At 43.1% G+C, this 15345-nt stretch overlaps 3 protein-coding genes across 7 annotated transcripts; 2 read left to right on the plus strand and 1 right to left on the minus strand.

Annotated features, from left to right (window-relative positions):
- The first annotated feature begins 205 nt into the window (after window positions 1–205).
- Window positions 206–4934, plus strand: LOC135678646 (F-box only protein 13-like). Of its 5 annotated transcripts, XM_065191702.1 has the most exons (4): window positions 213–446; window positions 1432–2680; window positions 3845–3907; window positions 4007–4086. In XM_065191702.1, the coding sequence occupies exons 2-3, from the start codon at window positions 1446–1448 to the stop codon at window positions 3861–3863; spliced, it is 1254 nt and encodes a 417-aa protein (XP_065047774.1). In that variant the 5' UTR covers window positions 213–446; window positions 1432–1445; the 3' UTR covers window positions 3864–3907; window positions 4007–4086. The 5 variants fall into 5 exon arrangements, with proteins under 5 accessions (XP_065047770.1, XP_065047774.1, XP_065047772.1 ...); XM_065191698.1 differs by lacking the exon at window positions 3845–3907 and having other exon boundaries at window positions 206–446; window positions 4007–4930; XM_065191700.1 differs by lacking the exons at window positions 213–446; window positions 3845–3907 and adding an exon at window positions 479–779 and having other exon boundaries at window positions 4007–4934.
- A 917-nt stretch (window positions 4935–5851) lies between these two features.
- On the minus strand, window positions 5852–8504 carry LOC135678648 (pectinesterase-like). Its single transcript, XM_065191703.1, has 2 exons — window positions 7424–8504; window positions 5852–6764 (listed from the first exon to the last, which is right to left on the minus strand). Exons 1-2 carry the CDS (start codon window positions 8430–8432, stop codon window positions 6067–6069), a joined length of 1707 nt encoding a protein of 568 aa, XP_065047775.1. The 5' UTR covers window positions 8433–8504; the 3' UTR covers window positions 5852–6066.
- A 1152-nt stretch (window positions 8505–9656) lies between these two features.
- On the plus strand, window positions 9657–14831 carry LOC103991408 (uncharacterized). The gene is made up of 6 exons (XM_009410859.3): window positions 9657–10103; window positions 11339–11438; window positions 11516–11648; window positions 13851–13946; window positions 14046–14349; window positions 14429–14831. Exons 1-5 carry the CDS (start codon window positions 9680–9682, stop codon window positions 14178–14180), a joined length of 888 nt encoding a protein of 295 aa, XP_009409134.2. The 5' UTR covers window positions 9657–9679; the 3' UTR covers window positions 14181–14349; window positions 14429–14831.
- The last annotated feature ends 514 nt before the right edge of the window (window positions 14832–15345 follow it).

Raw genomic sequence — 15345 nt, forward strand, 5'->3', positions numbered from 1 at the left:
ACGAAGATGCAACATGGTGTTCTTTCTTGCACACTGCTAACCCACGCAGTGTGCTGGTGAGTGTCAGCGGCCAGTCACATGCACTTCTCTGCCAAAAGAGAGAGCAGCTTTGGGTTTGCGGGCCTTTCGGCTCTCTTCTATTTAGCTGTTTTCCGAGGACCAACGCCATCGCCCGCACACACCCCAACGCATCCACGGCCCCACACCCACACACACACACACACGCAGACGCACTTCTCCCGGCTGTCAACGCAAAACAAAAAGAGCTCCCGACGAAGTTTCCTACCATCACTCCCCTCCCCTCCCCTCCCCCCTCCTCCGGCCCTCCTCAACCACTACAAAAGGAGGAGAAGCCCACGACGACACACACACACACACTCGCACTTTGATCTTTATCCATATTTGCCAACTCCTCCGTGGCCTAAGCCTGTGACCGTGTGACCAAGGTACATTTTTTTACTTACTCTCCGATCTGCCTCTAGGTTTCTTTGGGCGGTAATGGTGTTTTGGTTCGTATTGGGGTTCTTAACCGATTGTTTTGGTTTCTATTGCGGATCAATCGAGAGGGATGTGAGAAAGTTGTGATTTTGATCTTTCTTAGATGATAAAAAAAGAAACTTTTTTGTTTTTTCTTCAACTTTACTTGCTTTCTGCTGGTGAAAATTAGAAAGGGGTTTGGAAAAAGATTCTATTTTGGAGCTGTCACTCATGGAGGCTTTTGGTTCCAATTAATCTTCTTGGTTTGTAACAGAGAGAGCATGAGAAAAATCGATTACTAAGTACTAACCCTTCTTGCTGCCAAAATTGTGTTCTTATCTTGTTCTTTTAGCATATGTGACGGGAAGCGCTGCTGTTTGGTTCTGGGTTACGGGGTTTGAGATACTTCTCCCGAATAGAATTTTTTGTGGTTTCGCTGTGTGGATCTTTAGTGTAATTTCGTCTGTTGGTGGTTCTCAGTTAAAGCGACAGGAGGAGAGTGTGAGAGTTGCAATCTCAGATCCTTGCTCTCTGGTAAAAAGAGTTGTTTTTGTTCAGCAGATGATTAGGGTTTCTAAGGAGTATTTGGTATGGTTTCTTGATCATGGTTGTTTTGGCTGAAAGATGTGATCTTGGATGGTTTAGTAATGTTTCTTAAAACGAAAATTAGGGTGAATTACCTAAATATCAGAACTTGAAAGCATAATGTATTTGGAAGACTCCTTATGTTACCAGAAGTCAATTTTAGCGTCCACAGGGTACAGAACAGAGTCTGTGAAATGTATTTGCTAAATCTGTCATGTTTGAGCACAAAAGATTAGAGATTTCTGTTCAGAATCTTGGCACTGTTATTGCTCCCTGTATTTCCATAGTTCTGTATCTCATTTGTTTCCTATTTAGCCTGATAAAGATTGCTTCTTTATCTAACAAGTCTCTCGTTTGTGTCTCCTTCAGTGACTCTGTAGCAGATGGAGCAGAACATGGATCTCTTGGCAGGAAAAGGCAGGAAGAGAAAGGCAAAAGAAGAAGCTCATACTGGACCTGCCTTCTTCTTAGATGAGCTAAATCAAGACCTACTCGAAAGGGTCCTCTCCTGCCTTCCTGCCTCAAGCTTCTTTCGTCTCAGTTCAGTATGCAAGAGATGGAGATCTGTTGCCACATCTGAGACATTTCATATCGCATGCTCTCAGATACTCCGTAGGGAACCATGGTTCCTTATGGTAGATCACGATCTTGACCAGTTTATTGTTTTCGACACCAGTGAAAGGAATTGGAAAAGTCTCAATCATCAAACTCATATCCCACAAAGCCACAGTTGTAAACCCATTCCTGTTGCTGCATCTGGTGGTCTTGTGTGCTACCGCACGGACTCTGGCAACTTTTTGGTGTTTAACCTTCTCACAGGGTCCTGCCGTGAGCTCCCACCGGGAAGCCCGGATGGTGAGAGCCAAACTTTACATGCCATTGCTATGTACTCTTCTCCGACCTATCCATCTTCATTTAAGATCATACTAGTCCTGGGGAAATCACCAAACCTTGCTTTCAGAATCTTTGACTCCACTAGGTCTACATGGGAAGATGAAGTCATGTTAATTCAGAAAGGTGAGAGTTCCTCAGAATCTCACATAGCCGGAGATGAGATTATTTATTTCCTTAGCAAAGCTGGAGATGTTGTAGCCACAAACATGCAGAGGAGTGCATCTAAACAGTACTCGTCAGTTCTCATCATGGAAAATGGAGAACAGGTCATCTATTTTCTCAGTGAGTCGGGAACTGTCGTGGCTTGTAATCTTGCTCAGAAGACATATTTCGAGTATCCTAGATTTCTGCCTATCTACTTTGAGTACTCAATAGATGTGGTCGAGTGCAAGGGAGAGATGTTAGTTGTTGTCTTATCAGAATTCCTGGAGACTGCAAGCCTGAGAGTCTGGAAGTTCTCCAAGGAAAGCCAATCATGGCAACAAGTGGCAGCCATGCCGCCATCAATGTCTCATGAGTTCTACGGGCAAAAGATGGACATAAACTGCACAGGCTGTCAGGAAATCATCTTCATCTGTGCCAGTTCAAGTGAATGCAGCAGCAGGCACATAATGTTCGATATGGCGGTCGATGAATGGGTTGAGGTGCCCAAGTGTTACGTGGATGGGAAGGCCAAGGAGTTTACGGCTGCCATCTCCTTCGAGCCAAGACCGGAGGCTACTGTGTGAGTTCCGAATAAATTTTTGTACTAGTTTTATCTTGATTTCATTGTTTGATATTATTATTGCAATTGTATGTTACTGTACAATGCTCAAATGGTCATCCATGTATATGTTCCTTGATGGTACATTTGAATCCATCTTCTGTCATCCCATGGAAAGAATGTTCATTTCCATGGTTTTCCCTTCATAAAGGGAAGAGCAGCACTTGCTTTGGAATGCACTGATGTTATCTAACGAGGCACAAGAGGGTACAGTTTTTAAGGTCTGTAAGAAGACTCAATGAACTTCCTAGAACTGTACTGGATTTCATTGACAGGCAGCAACTCATGTCAATTGTAGGGATGATAAAATGGTTCCTGAAGAATCCAGGTGGGGTCTCCTCTGGAAAAAGAAATGGTTATTGGAGAACCGATGTTCACTTTAACAAGTGCGATCATGGTCCCGATAATGACCTTTTCCTTTTTTAAGTGTAAACTATGCTGATCTTGATATTGTGTCATCAAGATTTGGGTGAAAGCCTTCTCTGTCATCTTTTTTATCCACTTGCATTTTTTTTTAGATCTTGGGATTTACTTTGATTTGAATGCACTACAATTGAGGGTGAGTTATCATGTTTACTGAGCAACTGATTTCATTGCCTTTTGTATACGTTGACCGGTAGTCTGGCTAAAATACTTTTGACTACAAGTAGCAGTTGAATCAAGAACTATGTACTAACGTGTGTAAATCTTGTTTAACAGCTTATTAGTTACTTTGAATCTCTCCTTTTTCAGTTGTCATACACCAAAAAGAACATAACTATTGGATTAAGTTGTAAGTTCAGCACTCAAAGCAGTGCACTGCAGTATTGTTAAATTTACTTCATCAACTGTGGTTATGTGCTTGTTTCTGGTCATATTCATGCCCATAATGTGGCCAAAGTATTCTTCTAATCTGTCTTGCCACAGGATCTTCCTTTGTTTAACAGGGAAATGTATCTAATCATTAAATGTATCTTTGTTGGCTTAATTTTTCATGTTTACCATTGGAATCACAACCGCAGAAAAGATTGATTTTTCATTTCTGATTCAGTATTGAGGTCTGAAATTTCCAATTTTTTAATGGTTTTTTGAGACTTCCAAAAGGTTGTTCTTATTGGAGCTTCTTATGCTTATAATTTTTTACAGGGTCCACAAATGTGTATGAATTCTTCCAATATCCTTTCTATCATCTGTGTTCCAGTTTTCCAGGTTCTTGTTTTCCCAACACAATAGCATATAGAATCACAACAAAGCTACAAGCTATTACTTGTTTATACTCAAGTAACTCAGCAATTTCTCTCTCATCAGGTCAAGGAAACAAAATTTGCAAACATTGGACCAGCAACTTCTCTTTCTCTTCATGATCACGAGAGAAGAGAGAAATCAGAATACACCCACTCATTTCATGATCCTTTAGTTGCACTCCTGTGGCCTTTGATCTGTATGTCTTAAAGGTTGTGGTTGCAAGGGAAACAACCACAAGCTGTGTTTTCAGAGGGATCTTTACTCTCTGTGACTGCTGTGAATGCTGCAGGTGAGTTGTTGCTCTCAGTTCCTCTGCCCTTCTATGAACAATTCCCATTCTTTTCATCAATTTCTCTTCTAAATCAGACCTCATTCTTTGTATCTTCACCTGCAAACACATACGTATGAGTGACCACACAGCGCCAATTGTGATATCAAGGTTTGCGTTAGAACAGAGAAAGTACTTCAACATCTTTTAATCTGATTCCAAAGTCAATCTGTGAACTAACAAGCTGTGCAGGAACAGTCCAGTTGGTAGAGACATGTATAGAGGTCAAGGAAGAGAAGCATTCTGCATCTAATCACCATCGGATGATATGCTTGATAATTTTGAGATGTTATACTCTTGTTCTGAAGTTTACATCAGAAAATTTTTCGAGACAAACAAGTGAATGAAATCAATGTTCAGAGATCATAAATCTTCAGAATATTGACTTAGAGAACTGATTCCACTACAGCTGAGGCACAGAGCTACGATTAGCACAGAAGATGCTCAGCTTTATCGAGTTACTGTCAATTTCAACACAACTAGGAAAGATATATAGGTGAAGACAAGTCTACCACAAGAACAACAAGATTCAGTATCGAAGGCATCATCTTTCTGGAGCACCAACACCGTAATGCTTGGAAATTAAATGTTCGATTATCTCAGCTGGTTTTCTCACATGAGCAAGAGATCCATGGCAAGGTCTGGTGATCAGCTACTTCCCGGCATCATCCCATTTGGAAGGAATGATCTTATTCGAGGGGTGGACAGGCCTGAAATTGAATATTATATCATATTAGATTATATGATCTTATTTAATTGAATAAAAAATATATTATATATATGATTAAATTCTGATTATGATTATCGAACAATAAAAAGAAATTCTAATTATGATAAAATTTTTTAGGAGATAGTTTTGATGAAGACATGATGCGTGAAATAATTAAGATATTATAGATAATCGATATCACTACAAGTTTTCCTTGAGATTCGACAATAGTGTATTTATAAATTAGATAAAGACTTTCTTAGGAGCATAAAAAAGTACACATAATAAATTTAGAGATTTATTGTTATTTGATTTCATATTTTGACATTAAAATATTTTGCTTAAAGTATATTATGTTTTTTTATGTTTACAATTGGTATCAAAACCATGATTGTAAAATCAAATAGTTTAGATCCATTTGTTAGCATCTTTTGTGTTAATCAATTTTTATATATGATGCACGAATGATTCATCAATTTTGTTAATATGTCTTTCTATTCAGTTCATTCTATCATCTATCACCTGTTTACAAGTGAGATAAGGTTTCTTGATCAATGGACCACTATCGATAACTTGTTATCGACGATAATATTACTGAGGGCGACAGTTTATGACGACTATGATTATAAAGTACCACCGGATACAAGGTTTCTCGATCAATGGACCACTATCGATAACTTGTTATCGACGATAATATTACTGAGGGCGACAGTTTATGACGACTATGATTGTAAAGTACCACCGGATACGGTAACGACCAAATGTCAACAGAAAACGGCACCTAGGATCCTCATATCCTTAATACCATCATTATATTTCCTCCTAGTTTCTGTAAGCTTTATGTGCAGAGTAATCAACCCATACTCTGATGTGCTCAAATTCTACTTATATATTGGTCACTAAGAACTTGATAAATAAGGTTAATGTGCTTAAACAACACTAGCGGAAGTAACACTTAAAGGAGGAAATTGCAACTCATATTTTTGCAGCAAAGAAGAGATCCTCATCGGACACAATTAGCTGATGAAGAAAAGCTGCATGCTCTGTCTCGAAGCAATCCCACCGTTCATCAAGGATCGATCTCGATCATGATGAGAGACCGAGGGAGTAGGGGAACCCAGTCGCCTCCAGCCAGCTCGACCCCGCGATGAAGCTCCCGGGCGTGAACTCCGCCGCCTCGGCTGCACTTGTGATCACCTTGTACCCCTTCCACTGCACCCGGCTGCCGGTCCCGGCGCCAGCCCCCGTGTTCCGGTACTCGCCGTAGTACAAGGTGTCGAGCGCGAACGTCCCGCTCCACTCGTGCCACCCTTCCGGCTCGATCACGTCGCTGATCTCCGACTCCATTATCACCGTCCTCGCGTACTCCTTCCACGGCCGGCCGAGGTAGGTCCGGAACGACCTCTGCACGGGCGCGAGGTCGGGCGCCGCCGTGATGCGGGACCGGTGGATGACTATCCCGGTGGGCTCGTTGGGGTCGTCGCGCCCCGAGGCGGTCACCATGTTCTTCTGGTTGGGGCTGGGGCGGCGTACCTGGATGTCACAGTCCTGGAGCACGGCGGCGGCGTTACCGAAGATGAAGTCGACGGTACCCTGAATGAGGCAGCCGCGGAAGAACTGGCGGAGGGAGTGGAGGTAGAGCGTGTCCTGGTATCCGAGGATGTCGCAGTCGTAGAAGGCGGAGAGGTCGGCGCCGACGCGGAGAGCCACCGCCTGGTGCTTCGACGGGCCGGCCGTGTTCTCGATCCGTAGCCCTCGCGCCAAGAAGCCTTCCCCCACCACAGCTGCAAATATCGTCACGCAAGCATGTCAAATTATAGCCAGAGAAGACATGCACAACGCAAGAAGAAGACTCCAATGAGCTGAACAGCTCCCGAACACAGTGACATCGATTCGGTCCCTTAAGAGTGTGATCCGCTTGAGTTCAACTTTCATCAATGAAGACGACAGATTGAAACGACAGCTTGCTATCCGTAAGACCTTTGATGGTGTGTCACATGCAGCTCAGTCCCACCCGAAGACAAATTGACAGCAACTTTGTTGACCAATCGTAAGCTGCGCATCAAAGCAGCTTCTACTTTACGAAAGGCTGTGGCCTACAGCTATAGCTTCAGTGGCTCTCATCTTTGATGCTGTACTGACAGAGCCCATCGATAGATTGCAAATCCAGCGCTTAAGTCGTCCTTTCTCTCTCTCTCTCTCGATATATATATATATATATATATATTAAGGAGGTGTTCTTTACACCCTATTTCCTGCTCAAATTCCGGCGATTAAAGCTTAGCATTGGAAATCCAATGCCAGTGCTTTGTCTAACTGATTTGTTTCAGCTGTGTCTAGTACTAATTTTCGAGATTGTTGCCGTGACGATAGTGGAAAGGTGAAGAACAAGGAAAGAACAGGACAGCAGTTCGATTGGATAGCTCAAGCAGGACTCACGTACCGAAGGTGGCGGACCTGAAGGTGGTGCTGCCGTCGACAACGTTGCGGCTGCCGGTGATCACCGTCGTCTCCCTCCCGTCGCCGACGAACATGATGTTGGTCTTCTTCTTGGGCACCTCCACGTTCTCGGCGTACGTCCCGGCTTTTATTCTGATCACGTACCGCTTCTTGCTCTTCGATGGCGCCGCCGCCACAGCCTCCCCCACCGTGCTGTAGTCTCCGGTCCCGTCCGCCGCAACAACCGCGTCCGCCGCCACCTCCTCTGCTGTCATTCGCCGCCTGTCCTCCTCCCCCATCCACTTCGGCCATCCCTCCTTGTCCACCCCGAATCCCGTCGTTTTCCTCCGCTGGACGCCGCCCCTGCCGGGGAGGCCCTTGATCATGCCCAGCGCGTTGCTGCACATGTGCATCACGTGGGTGAGTTCAGCGATGAGGCTGCCGCGGAGGCGGCGGTCGAGTTGGTCGTGGGAGAAGCCATCGAGGCAGGATTCCTGGTTGGTCATGGCGGCAGAGACGAGGATCTCGGGGTCGGCGGGGAGGGGGCGGGCGTGGTCCTTCGCGGCAACGGGGAGGACCCGGAGGTCGTCAGCGGTGCGGCGGAGCTCGTCAAGGGACATGTGGAACATGTCGAGGCAGTCAGCCAGGGCGGTGCGCTCCCGGTCCGTGAGGTTGGCATAGGCGGAGGAGAGGCTGTGGACATGGAGGACGGAGCGGTGAACGGCGGAGACGGTGAGGTTGAGGGAGGCAAGGATGACGTCTCTGTGAGATGAGATGGAGCTGAGGAGCGAGGGGGAGGACGAGATGGCCGAGAGGCAGAGGGAGGGGTAGCGGGTGGCACCGCAGGATGTGTGAAGGATGACATGAGAGGTGGAAACGGAGGAGGAACGGCGGGAGGATAGGGTGGTGACAGTGGCGATGAGGGCAAGGAGGAGAAGAAAAGAGAGGAGGAGGATGAGCAGCTTGCGCCTCCTCTTCTTGAGGCTGTGCAATAGCGAGGACGAGGCAGCCATGTTCGAGCCGAATTCCTTGGGGATGAAGCAGAGAGAATGGGTGATGGGAGTGGGAGTCGACTGTGGCTGACTGGATATGCATTGAGCCTCTTTATGAGCTTAAATCAAGGAGAGCAAAAGCGTCCCTTTATTCTTTTTCTTTTATTCGCCTGTTCACGTCGCAGAGTTACCAGCGTCATAGACAACATTAGGCATATGGAGATGTGTGTCGCCTTGTGGACATAACTCGTGCAGTGGCAGTAAAAGGAACATTAAGTATTATTATTATTATTATTATTATTATACATCCACGTGGTTTCATGACAAACGACGCATGCATGTGAACGCTGATGCAGGGAATGTTTATATTCTCAATCCATCTGTCTTCACTCAAGAGAGAGACGTACATTTTCTTCAATCCAGTTGGGGTTTTGTTACATGAAAAAAACAATACATTATTTGAAAGGTTACATTGTGATTAGTACTAATTTTCGAGATCAACTTATGCAATCTTATCCATTAATATTTTCATTAAAATTATTTAATAATAATAATAATAATAATACTGGATAAGTCATGCATGACTACATTATTTTTCCCTAAAATAATTATCGTTTATCTTCTTTCTTTCGATCAATTTAATTATTTTCCTTGGATTCTTATAAAAGAGAAAGAGAAACGAGAATTTGCAGCTTTGACCGCTTCAAACGTGTATGTGTATGGGACTCCGCTACTCCATCGAGTTTGAGTATCGTACCCGCAAACTCGTACGCGTGTGGCGGCCGTGTACGTATGTCGTGCTTCCCCGTTTTAAACGACGGCCGTTCCTAATTGTACCTTCCCGAGTGCGATTCACACGTATTGCTTGAGATTGTGGGGGCCTTTCTCATCTGTGGTGGGTAAGAAACGAGAGTGATTACAAGATGTATCTTTTTGTTTATGAAAGAATATGTATCTCCCTTATTTCCTATTTATTATTTCTTTTATTGACTCCACTCGCGTCTTCTCTCCGCGCATGCCACCGGACACTCTCCTGAATCACCTGTTTCAAGGGAGTCACAATTCAGGAAAGATCAATTTTCTACTGCGCTCCAGGCGAATTCCATGTGGTCCGGAGCCTTGGCCCGGACGTAAAAGCCACTGGACAGTCGTTGTTACGTGTACGGTGATCTCTCGAGCACACAGTAGCTGCAACCCCTCTTCCAGACTCCCAAGATATTTATAAGTTGCCCGCCTCTCTCGCCCCTTTCTTTCCGTGTGATCGTTCGATGGCTTCGGAAGCGCTTCCTTCCTTCGTCTCGGCTCCTCCTCCTCTTACCACGAGAGGCGGCAGCGGCAGAGAGCCTTCCTCTTCTCTCCTTCCTCCTCGTGCTGTCTCCCTTCTCCTACACCACCGCCCTCCCTCCCCGGCGAGTCACCGCCTGGCCGCCCTCTGCTCGGTTGATCTCTCTACCGTCCCTCTCCTGTCGTCTCGCCGATGCTACCGGAGGGGAGGAGCGGTCGCCTCGGCTTCGTCGTCCTCTTCATTTGGTGGAGGTGAGGAGGGCGAAGAGGAGGATGAGGTGGAGAGGGCGCTGGGGATGGACGGAAGCATCCCCCGGAGCTCGCAGGAGTTCGTCAGGCGGGTCTCCTCCCGCGCCTACGACATGCGCCGCAACCTCATGCAGTCCCTTGACTCCATCAGCTACGATGGTATACAAATTCCCCAATCCCCCTTCCCCTTCTTCTATCCACAAGCTACGTTGGTTTTGATCCAGATAGTGATGGATCGTCGTCGGGCGGCTGTTCAAATTCATCTTTGAAATGCTCGATTCAATTCATTCAATTGGTTTTACGTTGTTACGAGGTGCTTCCTGATACTGATGAATAGCTTATACTTCTGCTTATCTGAAAATATTTGAATATTTCTCCATAAATAGCTAGATGGTCAATTGGAAAGGAAAAATGAGATGATAAACTCTTATAATAGGTAGGAAGATCACCTACTAATCTCCAGGTCTTATTCATTTCCAGTGCCGTATTACATCTGAATCAGAATGGGACATCCCATATATTCTGATCTGTATCTGTTTTGGACTTACAGCCAATAGCAAAATGTTTATTGATCTAATATTTTAGTCCGTGTTTAACAACTGAATGATGTCTTAGGAGAACTGAGGACTCTGATCGCGGGATGAAGAAGACCTAATTATGTACACACATATACTATATACACTCTGGAAAGGGTAGGACAATGATAAATGTGGCTTAGGTTAAAGTGGTATAGAAGTTATATAAGAGAATCACTTTGGCTATTTTTTTTTATACATCATCTATCCAGATGTTAGATTCAACTATAGATGATCTTAGCTGGATAATTTAAAATCTGAAGCACTGTTGTCTTGTATGTGTAGAGCCATCCATGTTCTATGTTTCAAAATTTTGCCTTATCTTATGTCAGGCCTTCTTCCACATGGGACATTTGCTTATTAATTAGTCGTGAGATAGTTGCAGCTGTTTGTACTGATAATTCTTTCGAAACTAGCTATAGGTGGGTGCTTACAAGTAGCAGGGGCTTGATTTTATAGTAAGAAAGTCTTCTTGTCACCGTCAAATAGATATCCTCAGGATTCATTGGAAGAACTTCTCATGACCAATTTGCTCTAGGTTATTGTTGCACACTTGCATCTATAGTGTATGTGAATTCTTCAAGAGAGTAAGTGAGATGTTCTAAGGTTATGAAAAGTCATTTGATCAAAAGCAAATAGAAGACATTTCATTGTCATTTTCAACTAATTGGAAGAGTATAGATCCATACTACAAAATATATTTCTTTGGGCTCATACCTGTCAATATAAACATTTTGTTTAGATTCGGTTTTCACGTTCTCTCTCCATAGGCAACAATACTTTTCTGAGACATCTTATGTAATATAAAACGTTTTACAGTGTTGGAGGCCAATCCATGGAGAGAAGACTCCAAACCAGTTTATGTTTTGGCACAAAGAGATAACCAATTATGGACAATGAAAACACGTCGTAGCCGCAGGTCTCATTGAGCTACATGTATTGTAGTTTGTTGTTCTCCTTGTTGTAACTACTGCTAATTATCTTTTTCACATTCAGCGAAGTGGAAAGGGAACTTGGGCTGCTGTTCTCTAAAGGGGGAAAACGGGGATCAGAAGTCGGCACTAAAGCTAAACAGAGTACTGGGACAAAGTTTCACATGCTTGTGGAAGATATCAGAGAGGGAGTGCTTGTAAGTCTTGACAATTAGTTCTACCACATATTTTTGTAAAATTATTTCTTGCAAATAATTATCTTATGGAAACTCGATCTCTTTATTATTGTCTTCTTATAGCTACATCTTTTTGTTATTGTCTTCTGGCTGCTGAACTTGTCTTCACATTAACTAATAAGCATCAGTTGGACATAGTGCATCCCATAGGACATCAAAATGTTCTGATTTGTATAAGTTTGCTTCAGTTGAGAGCTATCAACAACCATACCATTTGCTTTATTCATGTCAGTAGAGAATGTAGACATGCAGCTACCAACCATACCACTAGCTCAAAGCTCTAAATTAATTCATGACAGAGTAGTGTGCAGTTCCTGAAAAATGAAACCCTTGGGAAAACTAGGATGGATAATGGCCCTGTTAGTGTGTGCTCAGTGATTGAAAGAGGCGCTCGGGCGAGGCGAGGCGAGGCCCGAGCGCCTCGCTAATGTCCCAGGCGGCGCGCTTCAAACAGGCGCCGCCTGGGCGCTCGCCCGAGCCCAGGCGCTGGGCGCTTCGGGCGAGCGCCTGGGTAAACTAAGTGATCGAACCAGGATTTTAGGTCTGGTTCGGTCCTGGTTCGGTTATTAGTTGGTTCAATCGAACCAACTAAACCGATATAACCCTTACCCAACCCTAACCCGCTGGCGCTGCCGCTCCCGATCTCGCTGCTCGTCGCTGTTGCTGCTCGCGCCTCCCGCGAGCCCTCCAGCTGCTCGCGCCTCCCGCGAGCCTTCCCGCTGCTCACGACTCCCGCGAGCCCTCCCGCTGCTCGCGACTCCCGCGAGCCTTCCCGCTGCTCGCGACTCCCGCGAGCCCTCCCGCTGCTCGCGCCTCCTACTCCCTTTCCCTTTCCCGCTGCCACTGCCGCTACCGCTGCTGCTGCCGCCGCTCGCCGCTGCTTCCTCGTTTCTCCGTCAGGCTCAGTATACAGTATACTCTTAATATTAAGTTTATTTGAATTTTGAAATGATTAATTTTCAATACTGTTAATAGATTAATAATATATTATTTTGATTTTAATGTTGTTAATTTTTATTTTGATGTAAAATGTTATTGTTTTGAATTTTGAAACTTTTTGTTAATGTGACATTGTGATTTTGTATCTTAGATTTTCTTAATTTAATAGCATATTTTTATTTAAAAATTTAAATAATTATATTTATTAATTATATTATATATTTTTATATTTTAGCGCTTCGTTTCGCTCGGGCGAGCACCTAGCTTCTCGGGCGTTTTTGGACCTTGGCGCCTAACGCTTTTTAAATCATTGTGTGTGCTAGAAGTGACATCAATAATCGAGAAAGAAAAACTTGATAGATATATTGGGTGAAGAGATCATGCTCAGTGGTTCAGATGTAGGCTAACAGAAACTATCAATGCCTCGTATTGAGTTGTCAACAATTTGGATTTGTCAGTTTACATGAAACTTTAAACATGCAGAAGATTGAGTTAGTCTTCTTAACTATTAGAAATATATGCATCTTGTGAACAAAAAAAAAAATGAGAGATAGGCTAAGACATATGATACCTTTGGAGTTACTATTGTTTTGGTTCTTAAAATCGTTTGAGCTCCATGGGAGTGTATGAAATGAGAACTTTTCTGCTCGCCAAGCATACTAGCTCTGTCAATGTGCATACACAGCACTTGCACAGTTTCTCTGAGACAGAAGAAGATTATGGGGGGGAAAACTGCAATAGATATGTTGCTAATGATTTTATGCTGATATTTTCAAGAAGATTGGACTTTTACAAACTATATGTCTGGAGAAAAGCTCAGTTGATATGTAGTGATGCCAACCTTCTGGAAGTCCAGTTAATAGGTTGTTTTAGAATCTCTAATCTTTTTATGAGATTCTGGAATCAGATATCTTCGTACCCGGTTTTTCTGCTTACCAGAACTGCTCATTTAACTACCAGAATCGTAACCTTTAGTGTGCTATCACTAGGCTTTTCTGGTGACTTTCTTTTAATTTAAGTATATTGGCATGTGGCAGCTGATTGTATTAATCTAGAATGATTTTGCATGCATATGTGGCATTTGCGCGTAATGGCATTCTCTGATGTAATTAAAATACTTCCAAAGAATTGGGGCTTTTTTTTTTTCTTTCATATACTGTCCACAATTTATACAGTTTACCCCAGTGCAATTGGTTTAAGGTGTTGAAATGGGCTTTGTGTTAGGTCTTTGAAGATGAGGATGAAGCAGCAAAATACTGTGACATACTACAGGGAGGAGGCCAAGGTTGTGAAGGCATTGCAGAGCTGGATGCATCCTCTGTAAGATAAATCTAGTTTCTCTAGTTCACTAGAAAGAGAAATGCACTTAATTCACCATTATTTGGCATTTCCCTGATGGATTTCCATGTTTATCTGCAGGTTTTTGATATTTGTCGTAGGATGAGGGCTCTTGCTGTTCTGTTCCGTCGAGGGAGAACACCACCATTACCTAAAAGCCTTGAGCAGAACCTAAAGGCTAGAAAGAGGTCACTGGAGGATCAGGACCCTATGTGAAACCATACATAGTACATGAGCATGCTGTATAATATTGCCTTGTATTTAACAACCAAAAATATAATATAAAATTTCATATGATTTAAGAATACATATCCAACATAGAGAAAGACTATACTCAAGATCTGGTGATGAAGGCTGATGCACATGTTGCTTTGTGATTTCACAGGTGTTCAACTTGGTGTTCTTGATTATAACAGATCATACTTTGTATACTCCCTAACTACATTCTTCTTTTTCTACTTCAGACTTAAACGTAACGAGATCGAGCTCAACGACAATTAGCTGGCTATGATCCATAACAACATTCATCATGTGGGCATGAAGGAGTTCACAAAATATGTGGCCATGGCAGTTTGTGCAGCTCTCATGGTGTCTCTTTCTGCTTGCTGTTACCTGATGGTATCACCTTTATCATTATGCATAGGATTGGATTGGAAGCTAGTCACATGATAACTATTACAACTCTCAGTTTTGTCTCAGCTGAGACAAGATTTATATGCCCCGTGACTTCTTGCCAATCTCAGAGTGGTGGCAAACCTGATATCAGGAGACAACAACCATGAGTTGGTAATTATGTCGATACACTTTCTACACAGAATCTAGCAGCAGTACTTGAACTGAATGAAGAGAATACTTTGCTTGTGAGAACTGTTGAGCTTGCAGTTTAGGCCTTTAAGATATGATTGCTGCTTAAAAAAGAATCAGTAGTATCTAAGTAGATCATTGCTCCGTTTTATTTATAAGATTATATGAACAACAAATGCTTGCAAAGAGGTTTTTTGATGGCAGGTGATAATGTTTATCTGTGGGTCACAGTCATGCTTTATTAATCAATATCTAATTTGGGGACCATAACTATTTATAATACAGGATGAATCATCAATGAAAGGAACATTGCCAATTTATATACAGAAGATGGTTATTTCTACTAACGACCGAGATAAGTGATTCTGTTTCCGATTTGATTGATATTTTTACTAAATTTTCAGATTTCTTAAACTGGTATTGTTATTTCAATGCCTTCCATCTTCTTCTTCTTTCTTCATCTTTTTTTTTAAATAATAGAAATTTTCATCAAGCAAATGATATTTAGCAACAGATCTCATGCTACTGTTCTGTAAACTGATGTGGGAGTTGCTATGTCACAATCACATCCCACATT

This window comes from Musa acuminata, chromosome BXJ1-7 (assembly GCF_036884655.1).
Source record: "Musa acuminata AAA Group cultivar baxijiao chromosome BXJ1-7, Cavendish_Baxijiao_AAA, whole genome shotgun sequence".
In the NCBI taxonomy this organism is placed as follows: domain Eukaryota; kingdom Viridiplantae; phylum Streptophyta; class Magnoliopsida; order Zingiberales; family Musaceae; genus Musa; species Musa acuminata.

Bases quoted from the DNA above. Each gene is read 5' to 3' on its own strand.
- LOC135678648 (XM_065191703.1), bottom strand. From the start codon at position 8,432: ATGGCTGCCTCGTCCTCGCTATTGCACAGCCTCAAGAAGAGGAGGCGC. The intron at 6,765-7,423 runs GTACGTGAGTCC...CGATATTTGCAG, and splicing joins CTTCAGGTCCGCCACCTTCG to CTGTGGTGGGGGAAGGCTTC.
- LOC135678646 (XM_065191698.1), top strand. From the start codon at position 1,446: ATGGAGCAGAACATGGATCTCTTGGCAGGAAAAGGCAGGAAGAGAAAG. The intron at 2,681-4,006 runs GTGAGTTCCGAA...CTCTCTCATCAG, and splicing joins CCAAGACCGGAGGCTACTGT to GTCAAGGAAACAAAATTTGC.
- LOC103991408 (XM_009410859.3), top strand. From the start codon at position 9,680: ATGGCTTCGGAAGCGCTTCCTTCCTTCGTCTCGGCTCCTCCTCCTCTT. The intron at 11,439-11,515 runs GTCTCATTGAGC...TTTCACATTCAG, and splicing joins AAAACACGTCGTAGCCGCAG to CGAAGTGGAAAGGGAACTTG. The intron at 11,649-13,850 runs GTAAGTCTTGAC...GCTTTGTGTTAG, and splicing joins ATATCAGAGAGGGAGTGCTT to GTCTTTGAAGATGAGGATGA.